General features: G+C 41.8%; 1 protein-coding gene across 6 annotated transcripts in view; it reads right to left on the bottom strand.

Moving 5' to 3' along the window:
* Positions 1 to 18,663, bottom strand: part of RERE (arginine-glutamic acid dipeptide repeats) — a 361,123-nt gene that overhangs the window by 101,926 nt on the left and 240,534 nt on the right. For all 6 annotated transcript variants that reach the window (XM_067567315.1, XM_067567314.1, XM_067567311.1 and 3 more), the window contains one exon: positions 8,923 to 9,021. In XM_067567315.1, the coding sequence (XP_067423416.1) occupies positions 8,923 to 9,021 (99 nt within the window). The remainder of the gene's footprint in view (positions 1 to 8,922; positions 9,022 to 18,663) is intronic.

An 18,663-nucleotide genomic window follows, 5' to 3' on the forward strand; every position in this document is an offset into this window, starting at 1 on the left:
GGATCCGTGTAGTTTCAGGAAGAACCCAGGCAGGAATATGTCCTGGTTATTGTGGAATTGTGACACTACCTTTGGGAAGAAGACTGGGTGGGGTCAGAGCTGGACCTTGTCTTTATAAAACACTCTAAGGCAGTTCCCAGGTGAGTACTCTGATCTCAGAAATCCTATGTGCTGAGGTGATCGTCACCAGGAAGACGACCATCCAAGAGAAGAGCAACAGAGAGAAGGAAGCTAATGACTCAAACGGGGGGGAAGGACGCCATGAACCTTGAAAGGACTAGATTCAGGTCCCAGAGAGGAATAGGATCTCTGACTTGTGAGTAAAGTCTCTCCAGGCCTTTTAAGAACCTGATTGTCATGCCATGGGAGAAAACTGATCTACTATGGACCAGAGGATGGAAGGCCGAAATAGTTACCAGGTGAACCTTAAGTGATGAAAGGTCTAGGCCCTGATCCTTGAGATGTAACAGGTAGTCCAATATGGACCGTATTGAGCTTTGGTAAGGAGAAAGGTTCTGGTCCGAGGCCCAACAGGAAAACCTCTTTCATTTGGCCAGGTATTTTGCTCTGGTAGAAAGTTTTCCACTGCCCATCGGAACCTATTCAACTTGTGCTGAGCAAGCCTGTTCCTCTGTGTTCAGCCATGGAGCAGCCGTGCTATCAGATGCAGGGATGCTAGGTCCATGGTCCTAGGACAGAAAGTCCGGCCAAAGTGGCAGTTCCAGAGGGGTTGCCATTGAAAGCTCCAGCAGGGTGCTGAACCAATGCTGTCATGGTCAGAGTTGCGTTCACCCTGTCTCATTTGATCTTCAGCAGGACCCTGTGAACCAATGGTACGGGGGAGGGAGGGAAAGGCGTACAGCAATGTTCCCACCCACGAGAACAGGAAGGTGTATGACAGAGAGCCTCTGGCAAGCCCATGAATGGAGCAGAACTGGTGGCACTTCCTATTCTGTCTGGATGTGAACAGGTCCACTTTTAGAAAATCATGCTGGCAACCTCCGGATGGAGGGAGCACTTGTGACAAGATGAAAAGGACTTGCTGAGGAGATCCGCTAGGGCACTCCTGGCCCCCGGGAGATGTGAGGCCATGATATGAATGTTGTTCTGCACACAGACGTCCCACAAGTGGAGGGCTTCTTGACACAAGGCTGATGGACAGGCTCCGCCTTGCTTTTTGATATAAAACGTCGCAGTGGTGTGGTCCATTAGGACTTGGACTGTTCTGCCTGTCAGGTAGGGAAGGAACACCTCACAAGCCAAACGTATCGCCTTGAGTTCTCTGACATTTATACAGAGGAAGCGACCCTCCCGTGACCAGAGCCCTTATGTGCTGATATCGTTGAGATGAGCTCCCTACCCTAAATCCCAGGCATCGGAGAGCAGCATCACGGTGAGACGGTCCTTCGAAAGGTACTCCTCTCAGTACTGACTTAGGGTCTGTCCACCAAGTGAGGGATGGCAGGACGAGCAGTGGGACTGTGACCAAACGGTCCAAACTGTTTCTGCTGGGAACGCAGACTGACAATAGCCATGACTGCAGTGATCTGAGACACAGATGCGCATATCGGACAACGTAAGTGCAGGCTGCCATGTGGCCCAGCAGTTTGAGGCAGGTCCTGGCAGCTGTGAGAAGGTGGGTTCAAACGTGTGAAATGAGGTCTGACATGGCTCGGACCCTGGGGACCGGGAGGAATGCCCTGGCTTGGTTGGAGTCGAGGACCGCACCTATAAACTCTATCCACTGGACTGGGGACAGAGTTGACTTCTGCTTGTTCATGAGCAGGCCCTGATGCTGTCAGGTGGCCTGTACCAGATCGATGGCTGCACTGAACCAGAGCTTATGACCTGCCTCTGATGAGCCAGTCATTCAGGAAGGGGTAGATCTGCACCCCCTTGACGTCTCAGGTCATCACTGTCATGCATTTTGTGGAGACCCTCAGTGTGGATGAAAGGCCGAAAGGTAGTGCTCTGAATTGATAATGTTGTGGGTCCACCACAAACCGAGGAATCGTCTGTGACCCAGGACAATTGAGATGTGGAACTGACATGAGCAAGCACTCGAACAACAAAACCTTCACCTTAAGCAACGCCTGGCATTTTCCTTCCTGAGAATTCAGCATTTTAAGGCAGCAAAGGGTGAAATGCACAACAAATACTGAAAAGCTGCAGTTCAACCCAGCTTCTCTTAACTTTTCAAAGAAAACTCAAGCCCTGAATTTTAAAGAGAATTCAATTAGCATCACCAGTGTTCTTCATAATCAACATCTGAATGCTAATTAACAGTACAGTGCCATGCAGCAAGAGCACCCCTGTGCAATAAACTGCAACACAGCAGCAGCGAACTCTGCCTTTGGCTAGCATGCATAAATAAATAGAATTAATAACTGAGTGTGGACGGGTGACTTAATGTTTCGATTAGATGCAGCTCAGCCTGGAGTCTTTGTGTTATTTAAAATGTGTTCATCATGTTTAATTAAAAACCTAATAAATTAGGGGTTCTTTTAGTTTGATTTGAATTTCTCTTTTTTAAGCCCTATGGATTTTGGTGGCTCTTGTCATGACAAAGGAAAACAGCACACTCAAAATAAAGTGTAAATCAGCTAAAGATCTTTACATAAAAAAGAGCCACCATGTACTGACCCCTGCACCCCACCCCAATAATTAACACAAATGTCATAGCTCTGGTTAAATAAATGAAGCCAAAAGTAAATGCTATATCCTTTGTATGCAGTCACTCCTTGATACATTTTTAATTTGAACTAGAAATGTGAAAAAATGGTGTTGGGATCTGGGCCAGGCATAAGTTTGGATTCAGACTGAATGACAGTGAAAATCACAAGAGCTGCTCTTAATAGATATTGGTTCAAAATGGTGAAAATCTTATGAGATCAGTTCTTGTGAAAAATTTCCACAGTATCCAACTGTAAAACACGCTTGGTTTTCAGTCTGATCTGGACCCAGTAACCATGGGGTTTGCTTGTAGGGAGTTGAAACGGCAATTTTCCCCCATCCTTTTTCGTTTGTTTGTTTTAATTTCACCAGGATTTGTGTTCAAGGTTCTGGCCTCACTCTAGTTTGAACCCAGCAAAATTAGCATTGCTTATTCCTGAGCACTTATTAGGGGGGATTCCACTTGCAGCCACTGTATTTTGGTTCCCTGTTTTCAGGGTGTGCACCTAGACTTTAAAAGATTGGGATTTTCCAAAAGGGGCTCAAGGGAGTTTAGCTGCCTCAATCCCATTAATTTTCAATAGTTTGGCATTGTACTTCTCTTGGCCCCTTTAAAAATACCAGACAATGTATGTACCGGGTCATCAAAAGACCTCAGCTTGCCAGCAAGTTTTGCTTAAGAATGTTTTCTCCAAACTCTGTATGGAATATTGTTTCTTAATGATAAGATCTGGCACCTGCTGATCTGAGCTCATATATGGTATGCTCAAATATCTATCTTTTCCCCCCATTACATTTAGCAGGTTGAAAGTCTGCCGTGTAAAGGACTATAAAAGGGGATGTAACAGCAAAACGAAGCTGCCTTTACATCTTGTTACCTGCACAATTTAAAAAGCTTTGTTTGAAAAACTGCTACCACACATGCAGTGTTTTTTCTCTTGTGCTTTCCTTTTGTAACATGCATCTTCTTCCTAATAGCTACACAGAGTGGATCAATAGAGCGTATTTCAAGGGATACTAAAGTCTCATTCTATCATCATTTCTGTGGTATCCAGACTGGAGGATATTCACTAGGGTTTTTAGTCATTTACAGCATCCCTACCTACAACTCCTGTCATGGATGCCAAGGGCTAAATTCAGAAATGATGGATAAGGTGGTGCAAGTGAGACTTCACTCTCTGTAAACTCAGACTCCCATAGACCTACAAACACCTATGCTGCCCCTGTGCAAAAGTCCTCCCATGAACTGAAAGAAAGTGTTGATAAATAGCTTTCCACCCCATTTAAAAGTACACCTTCCTGCTAGCCCTTGGTGTGCAAGTTGGACCATGGTAGACACCCTACCCATATTGGTACAATGGGCAGAAGCGGGCTTTTTGGTGTTTCAGTATAAGAGGGTCTTAGTGGAAAGGAACACCTGGTTGCTGTGCATGTGGTGTACATGTTTAAAACACCTCTAATGGATAAAGTCACAGCTCCCTGTCCCCAACTGCTCTGCCCTTCCCATAGGGACAAGCATCATGTGGCACAGGTCTCACATGGCATTCAGTGTTAGGGAGAGCATTATCAGCAGCTATGGCAAAAGGCAGGACATTCAGAACAGCAACCTTGCTCCCGGATGTCTCCCCGAAAATGATGTTAAATGGGGATGGCATTGATTTTTGTACAACATCCCGAGTTGATGTTCCACTGTTTTACTGTATTATGCTGAAGTGATGTTAGTTTATTGGATGCTTATTTAGAAAGAGCTTAAGCACAGCTTCACATGCCAATTATTTGTCAGACTGTCAGTAGAAGCAGATTCAGTAGACTACAAGAGACTGACCCCTCCCCACCTAAATCACTGTGGCAGATTAATGTTGCCAGGTGTAGTATCTACCCTTATTAACAGGAAACAGCTGCTGTTAAGGCTTCTGATAGATGTAACAGTAAAATAGTTTATTCAGTCCATCTTACAAGGCAGAATGGAAGACTGTGGTTTTGACAGCATGCCCATTAATTTACATATTGGAAAAAGAGAGAATTAAAAATAGCCATAGTTTTAGAAACAAAAGGGGAAACAAGAAAACCATCTTCATATTTACAGAGCCTTCCACTTAATTCAATCACTGGTCAATTTTATCCTCCATTTAATTTGATCTAAACCTCTGTAACCACATCATCTGCAGTGAAAATAACACAACTGCCACCCTTTATTTTAATCAATTCTAATCGCTGTAGGCAGCTCTTACTGGTAATTCAGTCACTGACTACAAAAAGCTGTCATTTAATGAGGCAGGCTGAAACTCTGGACAAGAAACTGACCAAAGAAGAGCTAAAAGTTAGCTACAGCACAAAGATGTGTTGCTCAGACAGTGTCACTGACATAGTAAGTGCTACCGTGTGCTATGGGAAGCTGTGCTACTCACCCCTGTGATAGTTATGCTGATAACAAGATCAACCGCTTAAACCAACCAACATGAAGATATGGAATTGATCCAATTCCACAACCCTTATTCAAGCACAACTCCCTCCAATTTCAGTGGGAGTTTTGCTTCAGGGAGGAATAAAAACTGCAGGGTTTACGTCTGTACTGAATAAATTCTAGCCCGTTGGACATTTTGATTACATTTCTGTTCTGGTTTCCTTTGCTGCCCAGGTAGGAACAGAGAGAAGTTCACTGCCATGTACTCATGAAGGGTCTGACTAGGGGTTGCCGGAAAATAAAAAGTCCATTTTGCAAAGGGTTTTGAGGTCCTGAAATTTGTTTTCGTTCTGCACTGGAACAAAAGTGAGACCTTTCAAAATATTTCAGGAAAAACAAGAGACCACAGAATAGCCAATAGCCCAGTGGTTTGGGCAATGACCTGGGATGCGGGAGGTGCGGGATCAAATACCTGCCCCGAATCTGGCAGAGAAAGGACTTGTCCCTGGGTCTCCCACATCGTAGCTCAGTGCCTTCATCACCGGCCCATTGGCTATTTGAGGGCGGGTCTTCCTGCATCTGAAAAACCTTCCTGACAACATCTTTATTGAAACCTATACATTTCCATGAAGTTTTGATTTTGATCAACTGACATTTTCCAACAAAAAAAGTTGCATTGAAAAAATCCCTGACCAGTCTGACACACATTGTGGGGCGACGAACCCTTCACTGCTCTAGTGAATCCAAGGTTAACACAGGATTTCCTTTCTTCCCATACAAAGTGCCCAAGTATCTGGCGCAGACGCTTTAATCTGGAGCTTTCTGCAAGCAGGCCATCAGAGACAAACACACACTGAAGTTCTGAAGGTGGAGTTTAACTCCCTATAAATAAGAGAACAGTTTGATCTCTGTCTCTGCCAAGGCTGGATAGCAACCAAATGTTTCTGGAAACTTGGATGGAATAGAACAAGAAGCAAATATGATGAAATGAGCAGAGACTGACAGTGATTTATAGATTTAATGTTCATTATTCTGTATCCATACTGTTCGCTTCTTTTGGAGTAATGTTTCCCTTTTCAATAAACCTTGCTTTTTTCTTATTTGTAAGGCTCCACTCTCCATCATTTAACACTGACTGCTGATCAAAACCCTAAACTGCAGCAAAAATGGCACTTTCAACATAGTAAAGCTCATGGGGAGAACAGGGAGAGTGGAAGAGGGAGGGGAAAGAGATCTTCTAAATAGGAAAGCAGGGGTTAGCACCACACAACTAACCATTCTATGGAAAGTACGTGTGTGGGGAGAGCAGGACAGTACAAATGCACAAAACAGGGAACAGAACTTCAAAGGTATTTGCACAGACACTTCTTGGTTTAAAAAAAGTGTCATGTTATGACAAGCTCATCCCACACATTAATAGGAATCTGTTCCAATTTTTTTACTCCTTGTTCTCTACTTCCTTCCCTTCTTGGATTGTCCATGATCTTCTTTCATCCCACGGCTTCAGGCATTCCCTTTACCACAAAGGTCTTTTGTTTGATTTCAGAATAAGCCTGCTTTAATCTCAGATTTATCTAGCCTAGACCTAATCTACCTCTGGCAAAAAGGGTTATATGGGGAAGGAGCAAGCGTGCACATAATTCATTGAAATAACTCTGCAAGACTTTCAGAGCAACTGGAGCTTAAAAAATGTCTCTCTAGCCATTGTCTGAATAATTCAAAAACATTAAGAGACTATGAAAATTTCATCCATAATAATTAATCTGGTCTATTTTATGACATTGCTGCCAGGTTAATTAGTAAATTGATTAACAAGACTATGTAGTAGCCACTGCAAGATTTTTTTTAAAAACACTATACTCCATTTAACAAATTAACAAGCATAAATGTTCTCCCCAAAACCAGACTGTTCTGGCTCAAATCCACTTGAGCTACACTCTCTCTCACTTTGTGTATCAGACTTGGATTTTTCTTTATTTAAATGTTTAGTAATAATCATGGATTATTTATCCTAGGATATTTATCGCAGTGACTCTACTATGATACGTTAGAAGATGTGTGCCTTACAAACTGCAACCAAGTCTTCAGTTGTTTGAAGATAAATACGTTTTACAATTATAAAACAACAACATTAACTGAACTTTCTGTTTTAATGAACTATGCAATTTAACTCTTAGCTAGAAAATGTAGCATTTTCCCCTTCCAAATGAAACCCATCATTCCTGTTCAGTTTGTTAGAAGGGCCAGCCATCTTAGAAATTGCATTTTAAAACCACACTTTTCCTGAGATGTGCCTTTACCACTGATTAAAGACCAAAGAATGTTACAGATCTGATCTATTTTACCTTTTTTACGTTTGCTCTTAGCATTTCTCTCAATTTGGATGATGAAAAAAGATGAGTCAGTTTCACTTTTGTTATAGTCAAGAAGAATATCTTGCACTAGTATTATGCTGCAAAGTTTAGCAAACAGCAAGGGGTTGAAATGCTCTAGTGTTTCCCTTGAAGGGTTTGGAATGCAATGCTGAATTTAAACAACAACTGTTTATTACATAACAACCACTGAACTCTCAATTCTGTATAAGGGGTTAGCCCATTTAGAAACCTGACATTTTGCTCCTTATTTATTTGGGTTTACACCCACCACAAAAAGGCATCTGTTCCAAGCTGGAGGGTCCTTGAAAATCAATCAAATATAAAAACAAAACCAGCAGCAACCTCGTAATGGCAATGATGGAACTGCACGGTAAATGTGAATATGAAGAGAAGCACTCCAGATTCCCTAATGACCCAGCAGACAGAATCCCCCTCTTGAAAAATTCTGTGAAAAGACAGGCCTCACAGCATGCCGAGACGCCAACAAATTTAGAATATTCTGGACCAAAGAAAGGAGTGAGATCCCAGGCCATTACCTTGATAGCAGCTCCCTCTCTTTTATACCTAAGGGGCTCTTTGAGGGGCTCTCTTGATCTCAACTGAGCCAATATGGCTCAGGAAGACAGGCAGCCTCTCCACCAGGCAGGTCAGGTCCAATTATAGGTAAGTATTAACACCTTACACTCCACCCAAAACCCATAGGCAGCTAGTGCTGATCACAAGCGTCAACCTCTAATTGTGGGAGATAAAGATGAGTCCATGACAAGAGGAAAATATCCAATTGCCCCACCTGCAACCCCGTCCCATACATAATATCTAGTGTATGGCCAGCCGATAACCTTATGGAATAGTCCGATGATCAACATGGTGGCCCCAAAGCCCCGCAGACCCAGAAAATATGTCAGCTAATTGGATGTTACGGTCACTGGCCCCAGCCACACAGCTTTGAGGAACTCCAGTCAGCTCGCACGCAAGTTTTGCGCTGCAACATGGCTATCCTACCCTCACTTTACTCTGGGAATTGCATACAAGATGCATACACACAGTCTTCAATCCAATTTGGGGACAGGGAGATCTCCTGGAGCTTTAGGACAGATGTAAAAGGCACAGCTACACTAACTTCCAGACAATCCCTTTTTGGTACATAGGACACTGAATATCCAGCCAGCCTTAACCTTAATTTGGCAATTCACATGAAGTGGGCAGCCCCAATCCGTAAATAAATCCTATTAAGCGGAAACAGTTTTGACCACTTAGCTTGCATTAATCAATATGAACTGATGACTGACATCCTCATTGACTGACACCCCAGCTTCACTGGACTAGCTAGGCTCTAGCCATTGGGTACTACTCATTTGGAAAAGAGGGGAAAACAGGACACTTGCCTGTCCCTATTTGAGGGGGTGGGATGAGAACTCTGAGCAGAAGAAAGCAGGACTGCATGGCAGAAGGGAATAGATCACTGCTTACCACTTCATCTTCAGTCCAACACTTCTCAATCAGTTTGGGCACAGGCTTCTTCACCAAACGCTGCAGGGCTTTTCCAGCATCGTAATTACTTTCATGTAGCTAAATAACAAAAACAGAAAATTATATCAACAAACAGACATGGAGATGGAGTGGGGATAGAATAGGGCTTGGTGCACTTACTGTATTTACAGTAGAAATGAATAAGAGACATTTGCAGAATCTGGAGGGTAATTTTAGTTTTATTTACTAGGACAGAACATTAAATTAAGCAGCCTTGCTTTCTCCTTTCTGAAGTCTCTTGTAAATTTTCCCTTTAGCATTTTCTAAAACTTCTAACATGAGAAATTCCAAGGAAAATAAAAAGGCACCAAAACCAACATTCTTCAAAGGGGTTGTATCTTAGGCAGTGATATCTTATTCATATTATCTAATCAACTGAAACAGTCATATTTTGGAGGTAACAAATGCTTTGGGGACAGAGAGATAAAGTGAAGTTTACTCCTTCAGAGGATTGTGTTTTTACTGCATAGCTGAGAACAAGAAGTTGCTGGAGAAGTAGGTAAAGTATGGAGAAGCAAAATAACACCTTCTGGAGACAGCTGCAGGAATACATATAAGGAACTTGGCATCATTAAGCTGACAGTGCTCTCTCAACAATGCACGACCCTACTGTGTACTGGGGCTGGGTTCCACCATCAATAAATACAGCTGGGGCTGGCTAAGGCAGATGGTTGGTAAAAACAAAAGTTATGACAAGGGGCCGTTTGAAAAAATGCCCACTTTCAACAGAGAGTTTAAGGGATAAAGCTCTGATACTCAGCCCTCAACAAGGAATGTACTTGGAAGTTGATACAAATATATAATGTGCTATATGCAAGTAAAGTTGGATTTTAGAACATGAAGATTAATCAGGAGACTGCTTTATGTCTTGGGAAAATTCGTTTTTTCTTTTGGTACATTTTTTTAAGGACAACAGTAAACCAGTTACCTTCACACCTACAAAAGAGAGGGAAGTGATGTGTGTGATACAGCTGTGTCTACACGTAAAATGCTACAGCAGCATAAAAGCAGCTACACCGCTGTAGCACTTCAGTGTAGACACTCACTACAGCAAAGGGAGGGGTTCATCCACTGCTGTAGTTAATCCACCTTCCTGAGAAATGGTAGCCAGGAGTTTGTCTACACTTGAAACACTATAGCAGCACAATAGTGTCTACACTTCAGTTTAGACACTACTTACGTTGAGGGGGGTTCTCTCGTCCACATAGGTAACCCACTTCCTCGAGAGGTGGTAGCTAGGTTGACAGAAGAATTCTTCTGTGGACTTACTGCTGCCTACACCGGGGGTCAGGTTGGCTTAACGACATCACTCGGGGCGTGGATTTTCACATCCCTGAGCAACATAGCTGGGTTGATCTAACTTTTTAGTGCATACCAGGCTTAGGTTGATGGACGAATTCGTCTGTCGACCTAGCACTGTCCATACCAATGGTTAGGTCGGCATAGCTACGTGTCTCATGGATTTTTCACACCCCTGAGAGATGTAGCTATAAGTTTTCAGTGTAGACCAGCCCGTACAGACAGAAACATTAAATCTGCATAAATAGTTGTATTAGCAGTAATGGATACACCAAAACTAGCTGTAAAATAAAAGGTTGTTTAATCACAGAGTTACTAGCAGGAATTAACTACAGAAGCTTCCAGATTTATTTTTATAGCAACAGGGGGCAACAGCTCTCTTAACTCTCATCACCCAACATACCACCCAAGCAAAGGCCTTTTGCAAGACCTCTCTCCATTTCACAGTGGAAGTTTTCACTGTGGGCTGACATTTCCCACCCCATATTCTCAATCCCATGGCCCTTTCCCCAGGCATCCCTGTATCACTCCACCACTGTCCAGTCACCTTCGAGAGAGGACATCTCTACAGTTATTTCAATCCCTGAACTCCAGCAAGGCTGCCAACAAAAAGATGCCACCTGGTGTTGACTGTGACAATGGCTTTCTTGAGGTGGACACTAGGTTCTGGATTCAGACCACCAAGCACAATCATATAGATAACCAAGCAGCTTATATGTGATATGATAGCTACTTTGTTAGTATCTGCCTGGGTTATAACTGAACTGTGATCTGACAAGGCAATTCCTCAGTTTTCTTACATGAGACTGTGCCACTGATTTTGAGGCAAAGAGGAGTTCAGAGTAAAATATAAAAAAAACGAACAAACCCAAGCCCCTCCCCCCCACAAAAAACCACAATGGCATGATACAGCTCCTTACCACCAGTCACCTCAACTATTCATCTCTCTCTCACCCAATCCACAGATACCAAACATTTAGAGAATTTCTCCAGGTATTTAAAAAGTGATCCTTAATAAGGAATAATGTGTCAAACAATTAGGGAGTTGGAGTGAGAGGTGAAAAATGAAATAAAAACACAACCTACCAGTGAGGACAAAATCTGAGCATTTCAGTGGGACTTTAATATGAATTAATGTCCACTGAAAGCCAGATCTGGAGAGCTCCCACAATCATTCTTTATAAAAGCTCTTAGGCACTAAGATTCTGGGGGTACTGTACTGATACCAAGTTACAGAAGGAATACACTCAAGGTGTTCAAATGACATGTCAAATGACATTTACAGCTAAGTATTCCACCCATACATGTATTCTTACTGACCTGGAACATTGTCACATCTAGATTTTAACTGAATAGAAAAACCTGATATAAAAGAGCCAGCACGGCTCCAGAACTTTGATAAGTCTTCAATTGACAAAGTAGAATGTTTAAAACCTGTGAAGGCTGTGGCAAAAGTCAGCAACAGCTGGGAAACTGAAATCAAAGGCTGAAACTCAATACATAACTCATGCAGCTGTGAAAAGAAAGCACATCTGTGGGACTTGGGGACAAAAACATCAGTCTTCACTTTGATTTCCAAGCTTGTCAACTTAGCCAGCCTTACAAATTTTAAACAGTTTTTGCGCACGCGCATGTGTGCATTGCTCTTTTATAAATCAAATTTGCCTTTTAAAAGGCACCACAGAAGGATGTGAGATTGTACAGAATAGACTATAACCATTTGGAAGTGTTGAGCACTGACAACGAGCACTGAAGTCATTGCACACTCAGCATCTCTGAAAACTAGCCATTCAGGACCAGATTGTGAACACTACCTCACAAAGTGATGGTGAACATTTACTCACCCGGTCACATTAAAGTCAACAGGATTACTAAGGTGAGTTAATGCTAAACAGTGTGCAGAATGGATCCACAATCTGGGCTTTATTTAGATAACACATTTTAAAATATTGGATTTTGGAACATGAAGACTGATCAGGAGCCTGCTTTATGTCTTTAAAAAAAACAGGCACCAAAAGGAAAAGAGAGGTATTCCCAAGGAGAACAGTAAACCAATTATCTTCAAAACAAAGGCATATTACTAACAGTATCATTTTTCCTTCTCATTCATACTGCAATGGCTAACTGAGACTTAACACTTGGAGGGTGACTTGAAAATTATTTTACAAAACCTCCTGAACTGCTCTGAGTGCCCCCAGCAATGAGGATAATAGGACATTCATAAATCATGGGCCGCTGTTTCTCTCTCTCATGGTTCGTTTTCAGCCTGCTCTATGACACCTATGATAAGGTTATTAAAGAAAAATGCTCTTCACCACAATTGCAACAGAGACAATGGCACATATATGCACAGAATTAATGACGAAAACAATGCTTCAAACTCCACCATCATCTCCCTTCAACAGCCACTTCATCTCTGCAAGATCTGATAAGAGATGCATGAACACAACAGGCACACCAATACCACCTTTGCACTGTTGTAAGTCAGGGAGAGGCATTACCTGTGATTGCCCAGCGGTTCTCAACCAGGGGTACATGTACTCCTGGGGGTATGCAGAGATCTTCCAGCGGGTAGATATTTGCCTAGTTTTACAACAGGCTACATAAAAAGCACTAGCAAAGTCAGTACAAACTCAAATTTCATACAGACAATGACTTGTTTATACTGCTCTATATACTAGACACTGAAATGTAAGTACAATATTTATATTCCAATTGGTTTATTTTATAATTATATGGTTAAAATGAGAAAGTAAGCCATTTTTCAGTAACTGTGTGCTGCAACACTTCTGTATTTTTATGTCTGATTTTGTAAGCAAATGGTTTGTAAATGAGGTGAAATTTGGGGGTATGCAAGATCAATCAGACTCCTGAAAGAGGTACAATAGTATGGAAAGGTTGAGTGCCACTGGCTTTATAGAAAACATGCTTTTAAATACACCTCCACGGGTAAAAATTCCAAGGTAGAAGAGAGCATTCATTGGCTGTAAATCTGCCTCTGTTGCCTACATCAATGACCGCTCCCATGACTGTGCTTGCATTCAAGTGAAACAACGATCTGAATCCATCTTCCATAAACCACAAGTGATGTGACTAAAAAGCCAGGCATGCTGTGCCTAAATCCTAAAATTCAAACAGCACCACTGACTTTTAACTGTTTTTAACACTTTTGTTTCTTAAGCCTTCCACAGCATGCAATACCCACTCAGAAACTTGAAAACAGCATTTTTGTCTTTTCTATTGGGCGCACACTCATTTTCTTCCCTGCCTGCACTCCAGCACTGGAAATAGGCATGATTGAAAGTAGCAAAGGTTAGTTATTTGTTGCTACAGCACCTTCTGCACATGGTTTGCATGCATGTTACAAACCAAAGCATGTCTCTTCTCTTTAGAAGTTTTGTAGTGATAAAATGGCATCCCCAACCTCCCGCTGTGCTCTGCCGAAACCGCCTCATGACTCTAAATTTTGTTTGAAGGAACACAGCAAATTTCCTTCTCTTTCCTTCTCTCTCTCTCTTTACCAAACACCTCAGTTAGGGAAAGAAGAATAACCAGAGAAGACGAGAAGCAATAGGCTGGACTAACAGGTAGCCATCCCAGTTGTAAAAGTACAGAATGGTTAACAGACCAACAACCCGGATCAGAATTAACTTTGCACCAAGCTGCTATATCAATGACAATCTCAAGACCAACAACACTTAAGTGGGGAACGCAGAGGTGCAACCAGTATTTTGCTAAGGAGAGGGCCCACGTTCTGGCCTGGCTGCCCGTGTGCCAGGTTGCAGCTCACCCAAATTTGTCCTAGATGCCCCCACCTCCATCCTCCCACCACACCCCTAGGAAGGGGTTCAGCCATTACACCAGTAGGGGACCAAGGCCGGGGCCTGGGCCACTGGACCCACCCCCTCCTTGTACCCCTAGGGGGAAGGAGAAGAGTCAGGTCAATCAGATACAAACCTGACTACTGATCCCATTTCACACCCTCTTGAGAAAATTAGCCCTCTAATGGAAAAATGACTTGAATAGAACTGGGAGCAGGATTATAGCAGAAAGAAAAAAATATTTTTATATAATTGCCAGAGTTAAATCCTCTTTCCTCAGTCTGGCTGATGGATCATTCTCTGCTTATTACTTTCAGTAATTTAATATATATATATAAGCACTTTATTGGCAAGCTCCTTGAACATATAAATAATAGCTAATGATGACTGCATACAGTTTAATTAACTTCTGGTTGCACTTTTCAAGGTATTGCTAGAAACACTAAATTACTTTCTCTCATTCCCCCCAAAAACTGTCATGTAAAGAATCACCGTTTTGACCACTAATCCTGCTACCTAAATAATTCTAAGACCTCAGCAATCTTATGTAGACACACAGTATGCAACAAAGGGAATAGACATGAATGTACTTGCACTATATAATGCAGGAGTTATGTTTTCTAGAGAAAAGCACAGGCCTTTAAATTAAAGAAAAATTCTGAATGCGCACACGTCCGAGCATCTCATTTATATTACAACAGTCATTAAACATCTCTGGATTTCAGGCAAGACTTATTAGCATAAACTCAGCACATTACCACAAGGTTTCAAGTTTCTATTCCAGCTTCTCATCTGAGCTGCCATTTTCTGTCTACGTGATGTTGCAAATAAATTTTCCTTTTGGCATGGCTCAGCTGTCAGGCACCTCTGTTCTGTAATGAATCCATGAATTACATCTCACCGCTCTGACATCTCTAGTCTCACACATCAAAATATTGTTCTTCAATTGTAATTTATAACTTAATTTAAATGTCCCTTTTACTGTGACCTTTTTAGATCAGAATGGCATTACATCTGGCAGCTCCTACTTCAGCAAGGCATCCTTTTGCAATTACAGTCATTATGATCCCTGTCGAAAAGCCTATCTGAGCTAGGCTGCATTCATACTACAATGTTAAATAATTGGAGTCCATTAAGACCATCGTTAGATTTCAGAGCCCTTTTTGGGGGTGAAAAATTGCTAGTATAGTGAGATACGATATTGCAAACCTAACTTGAAATCTATCCCGAACAGTCAAATAAAAGAAGCAATGATTCTTCAGACAACACGAACTATGTCCATTGCCGAAGGGAGGCAGCGTTTTCTAGCGGTAAAAGTATAGTACTGGAATCCAGGAATTCCTGAGTTCATGCATCTGCTCTTCTACTGACTCCATTAGTGGTCTTGGACAAGTGACTTCACTTCACAGATGTGAAAACTGAGGCACAAAGGAGTGAAGACTGGCCTACCTATTTTTGGCATTAAGTAAATAACACAATCACTACTTCAACCGTGTTTTAGGCCTCAATTAATATTAATAAACCAATCTGAAAATGTGAAGTGCGGCATGTGCCAAGTATTACCATCTCCTCCAATTCAACGTACTCGTTACGTCTGTCAAGGAGGTTCTTTTCCTATTACTGCACAGAAAATATTCTACACAGAGTCCCTATTTCAGCACTAACTCCTTCATTTCTCTCTCGGGCCTGGTCTACACCTAAGTACATCACTCCAGGGTGTGAAAAATGCACACCGCTAAGAGACAGTTAAGCAGACCTAAGTGCCGGGATAGACAGCACTAGGTTAACAGAGGAATTCCTCCATGACCTAGCTTCTGCCTCCTGAGGGGGTGGATTTACTGGTGATGGACAATCTCCTTTTGTTGCGATAGCAAGCATCTACTCTACAGCGCTACAGTGGTGTAGCTGCTGCTGCGCCAATGTAGCACTTCTAGTGTAGACCTGCCCTCAGTCTGTGCAGATACATCATTCTCCTTGCATCAAGAATTACAGAAGAACCTATGCATTGTTTTACTAAAAGTTTGTTGCTAGTTTCTTTGATCAAAAGATCCTTTAAAAGCATTAGAATTCAGGGATATGAGGTTGAGTGAGGGAGGGAACCCCAGGATGATAAGGTGGGTTGTTGGCCTTGGAGGAAAAAGAAACGTTTGGGTGAGTTTGCACATCTTTTGCTGCAACGGACAATGGGCAAGACTCAATGTTATCCCTGAAAAATGGCCAGGTGTTTAAGAGGGCAGTGGTCAAGAAGAGAGAGGGGAAAGAGAAGATAAGGAACAATGAAAGAGCAGAAAGAAACAAGAGAAACAAGGTTATACTGAGAGGCAAACTCTTTTGGTGAAACCTCTTCTATTCCAAGGGTCTAATTTAATGCAAAACCTAATTTCAGACTGCTTTCCCTGGTCACATAATTGAAACATTCCATTTTGATGCAGCATCTCTTCAGGAATTATATCTGGAGATATCCTCATAAAGTACCAATCATCTGTCAATATGCTGCAGTAAAATGGAACTTTTCTCTGCCACAAACACACAGAATACACACAATGGTGAGTATACTTTATGGTAAAACAGTGAAACATGCATTTTAAATTTGCAGCTTTATTTAGTGCTTTATTCACAGCCGCTGAAGTGTGTTGTCACTGACTGTGTCTGGCACTGAATTAAGGATTGTGCCCAAGGATACCACGTTTCTTAATTCCAGGGCTCTCTTTTCCTCCTTGAAATTCAAACTGTTCCCCCACCTGCTGCAAACACACCAGAAAGCCTGGCCTGGAGAACAGTTACCTTCTCTAATGCAGATACCAACGCCACTCCTTAGGACTCCCTCTGGTGCCTGAGGACAACAGTACCTTATAAACCAATCCAGCACTCAATCCTCACAATGTAGAAAGACTGCACATGGAGACACTTGTTTTGCCAACATGCCTGTCTTTCTAACTGGTATGACCTAATTTATAAGGGCCTTATGAGCTGCCTGACAGGCCAACAGAACTCTAGACGTTCAACAGGTGACCAGAGACATCACAAGGAGCTGAAAGTAAAACTGAACTTGTTCTATTTCCTTAAATCTCTGGTTTCTGGTACTTGACGCAGTTTGAAAATATAATCTCCCTCTCCTCACTCTTTGGAAGAAGTCAGACCACTTCTGTCCCCAATTCTAATCTATTTAAGGTTTTTACATAGTTCCATTCACCGTCATGATCTAAATGTTAGCGATATAGATGACAAAATGGATGCCTTGTTTATACACTTTCCCATGCACTACAACTGGGGCAACTATACATTCATCAAGAACAGGCACAGCTCTAGAAACATAAGTTAATTGCTAAAGGCAAACCAGTAGGGGGAACTGATACCACAGGGGGTTTTTTAGTTCTTTGGTCTGATATACCAAATAACTGTTGTCATGGGCAAGCTGAATAGTGCTGGAGAGGGTTCTTGCAATAAAGTTTTACACATTTGCTGTAAAAAAAGCTAGATATTTGATATAACAAAAATATTTATAAAGTAATTTAAAGTTGGGCCAAATTTTACAACTGTAAACATGCCTTTTAAATTACTTGTTCAACAGTTTAGCTGAATTTGAGAGAATTATCTTACAAATAAATCAAGCACACAAAGGTTTTTCTAAGAAAAAGGGTAAGAATGAGTGAAGATTCAAAGCGGCAAATCTGCCCTATACACCAGAAGTGGGTTAGTGTAACAGCATGACCAGACAGTGATAGCTCCTGGGGTGGTGTGCTACCTTGTTTGAACCCTGAGACTAACCACTGATGAAGAACCATCCGAAAGGAAAACTAGTAATAATAAATGCTAACATATATTGAAATAGTTTTTATTAGGCTTTCAACCTTATCTGTAGTTAATGAAGAAGAAAATCTAGTCTAAAGGCAAGTTAAAACAGGCAGTAATTTGTCTGGGTGACATCTCACTTCTAACTGAATCTTAAGTTGATATTACACTGTCACATTTATCACTCACAATGACATGTTGCCATCTAATATTGTGTTACAGAAATGCTGAACAATCCTATTAATATAAGGAACCAGCCCATATTAGTTTGTGATCATTTCATCTTGTATACTGGTACATGGAGGGAGATGTAATAAGTATAAGTACACTGCTCTTCAACTACAATAAGGAATAAATAGGGAACTGCTGGCTTTTAACCTCCACAAACAAAAACAACATGCATGTCAAAATGACCAAAGCCCTGAGAGTCACTGTTAAGGACAAAGTGCAGGCTGTCACTTTAAATTTCCATCTACCATCTTGTATATTTGGCTGCCACCCACATTTGTTATCGTCCCAATGTTGCAAATCCTTATTAAATCTGAGTGTATAATTTAGGGGCAAATTCCTACCTCTCCCTGAGGTAGGCTGAGTTGTGCATAGGGACATTCCTGCATAAGGCAGCAAGCAGCATTTCTGAAGGAAAAAAGCAGGTTGGGAAACACACACTGCTCCACTGCAAACATTCTGGCCCTCCAAAAACAACTGCTCCCTTGACACAAGTCCTGAACTGGGACAGCTCAGAAACCTCAAACTGAATTTTGTCAGG

The sequence above is a fragment of the Emydura macquarii genome, unplaced genomic scaffold, assembly GCF_026122565.2.
Source record: "Emydura macquarii macquarii isolate MOO-44397 ecotype Brisbane River unplaced genomic scaffold, CSIRO-AGI_Emac_v2 contig_2768, whole genome shotgun sequence".
NCBI classification, from domain to species: domain Eukaryota; kingdom Metazoa; phylum Chordata; order Testudines; family Chelidae; genus Emydura; species Emydura macquarii.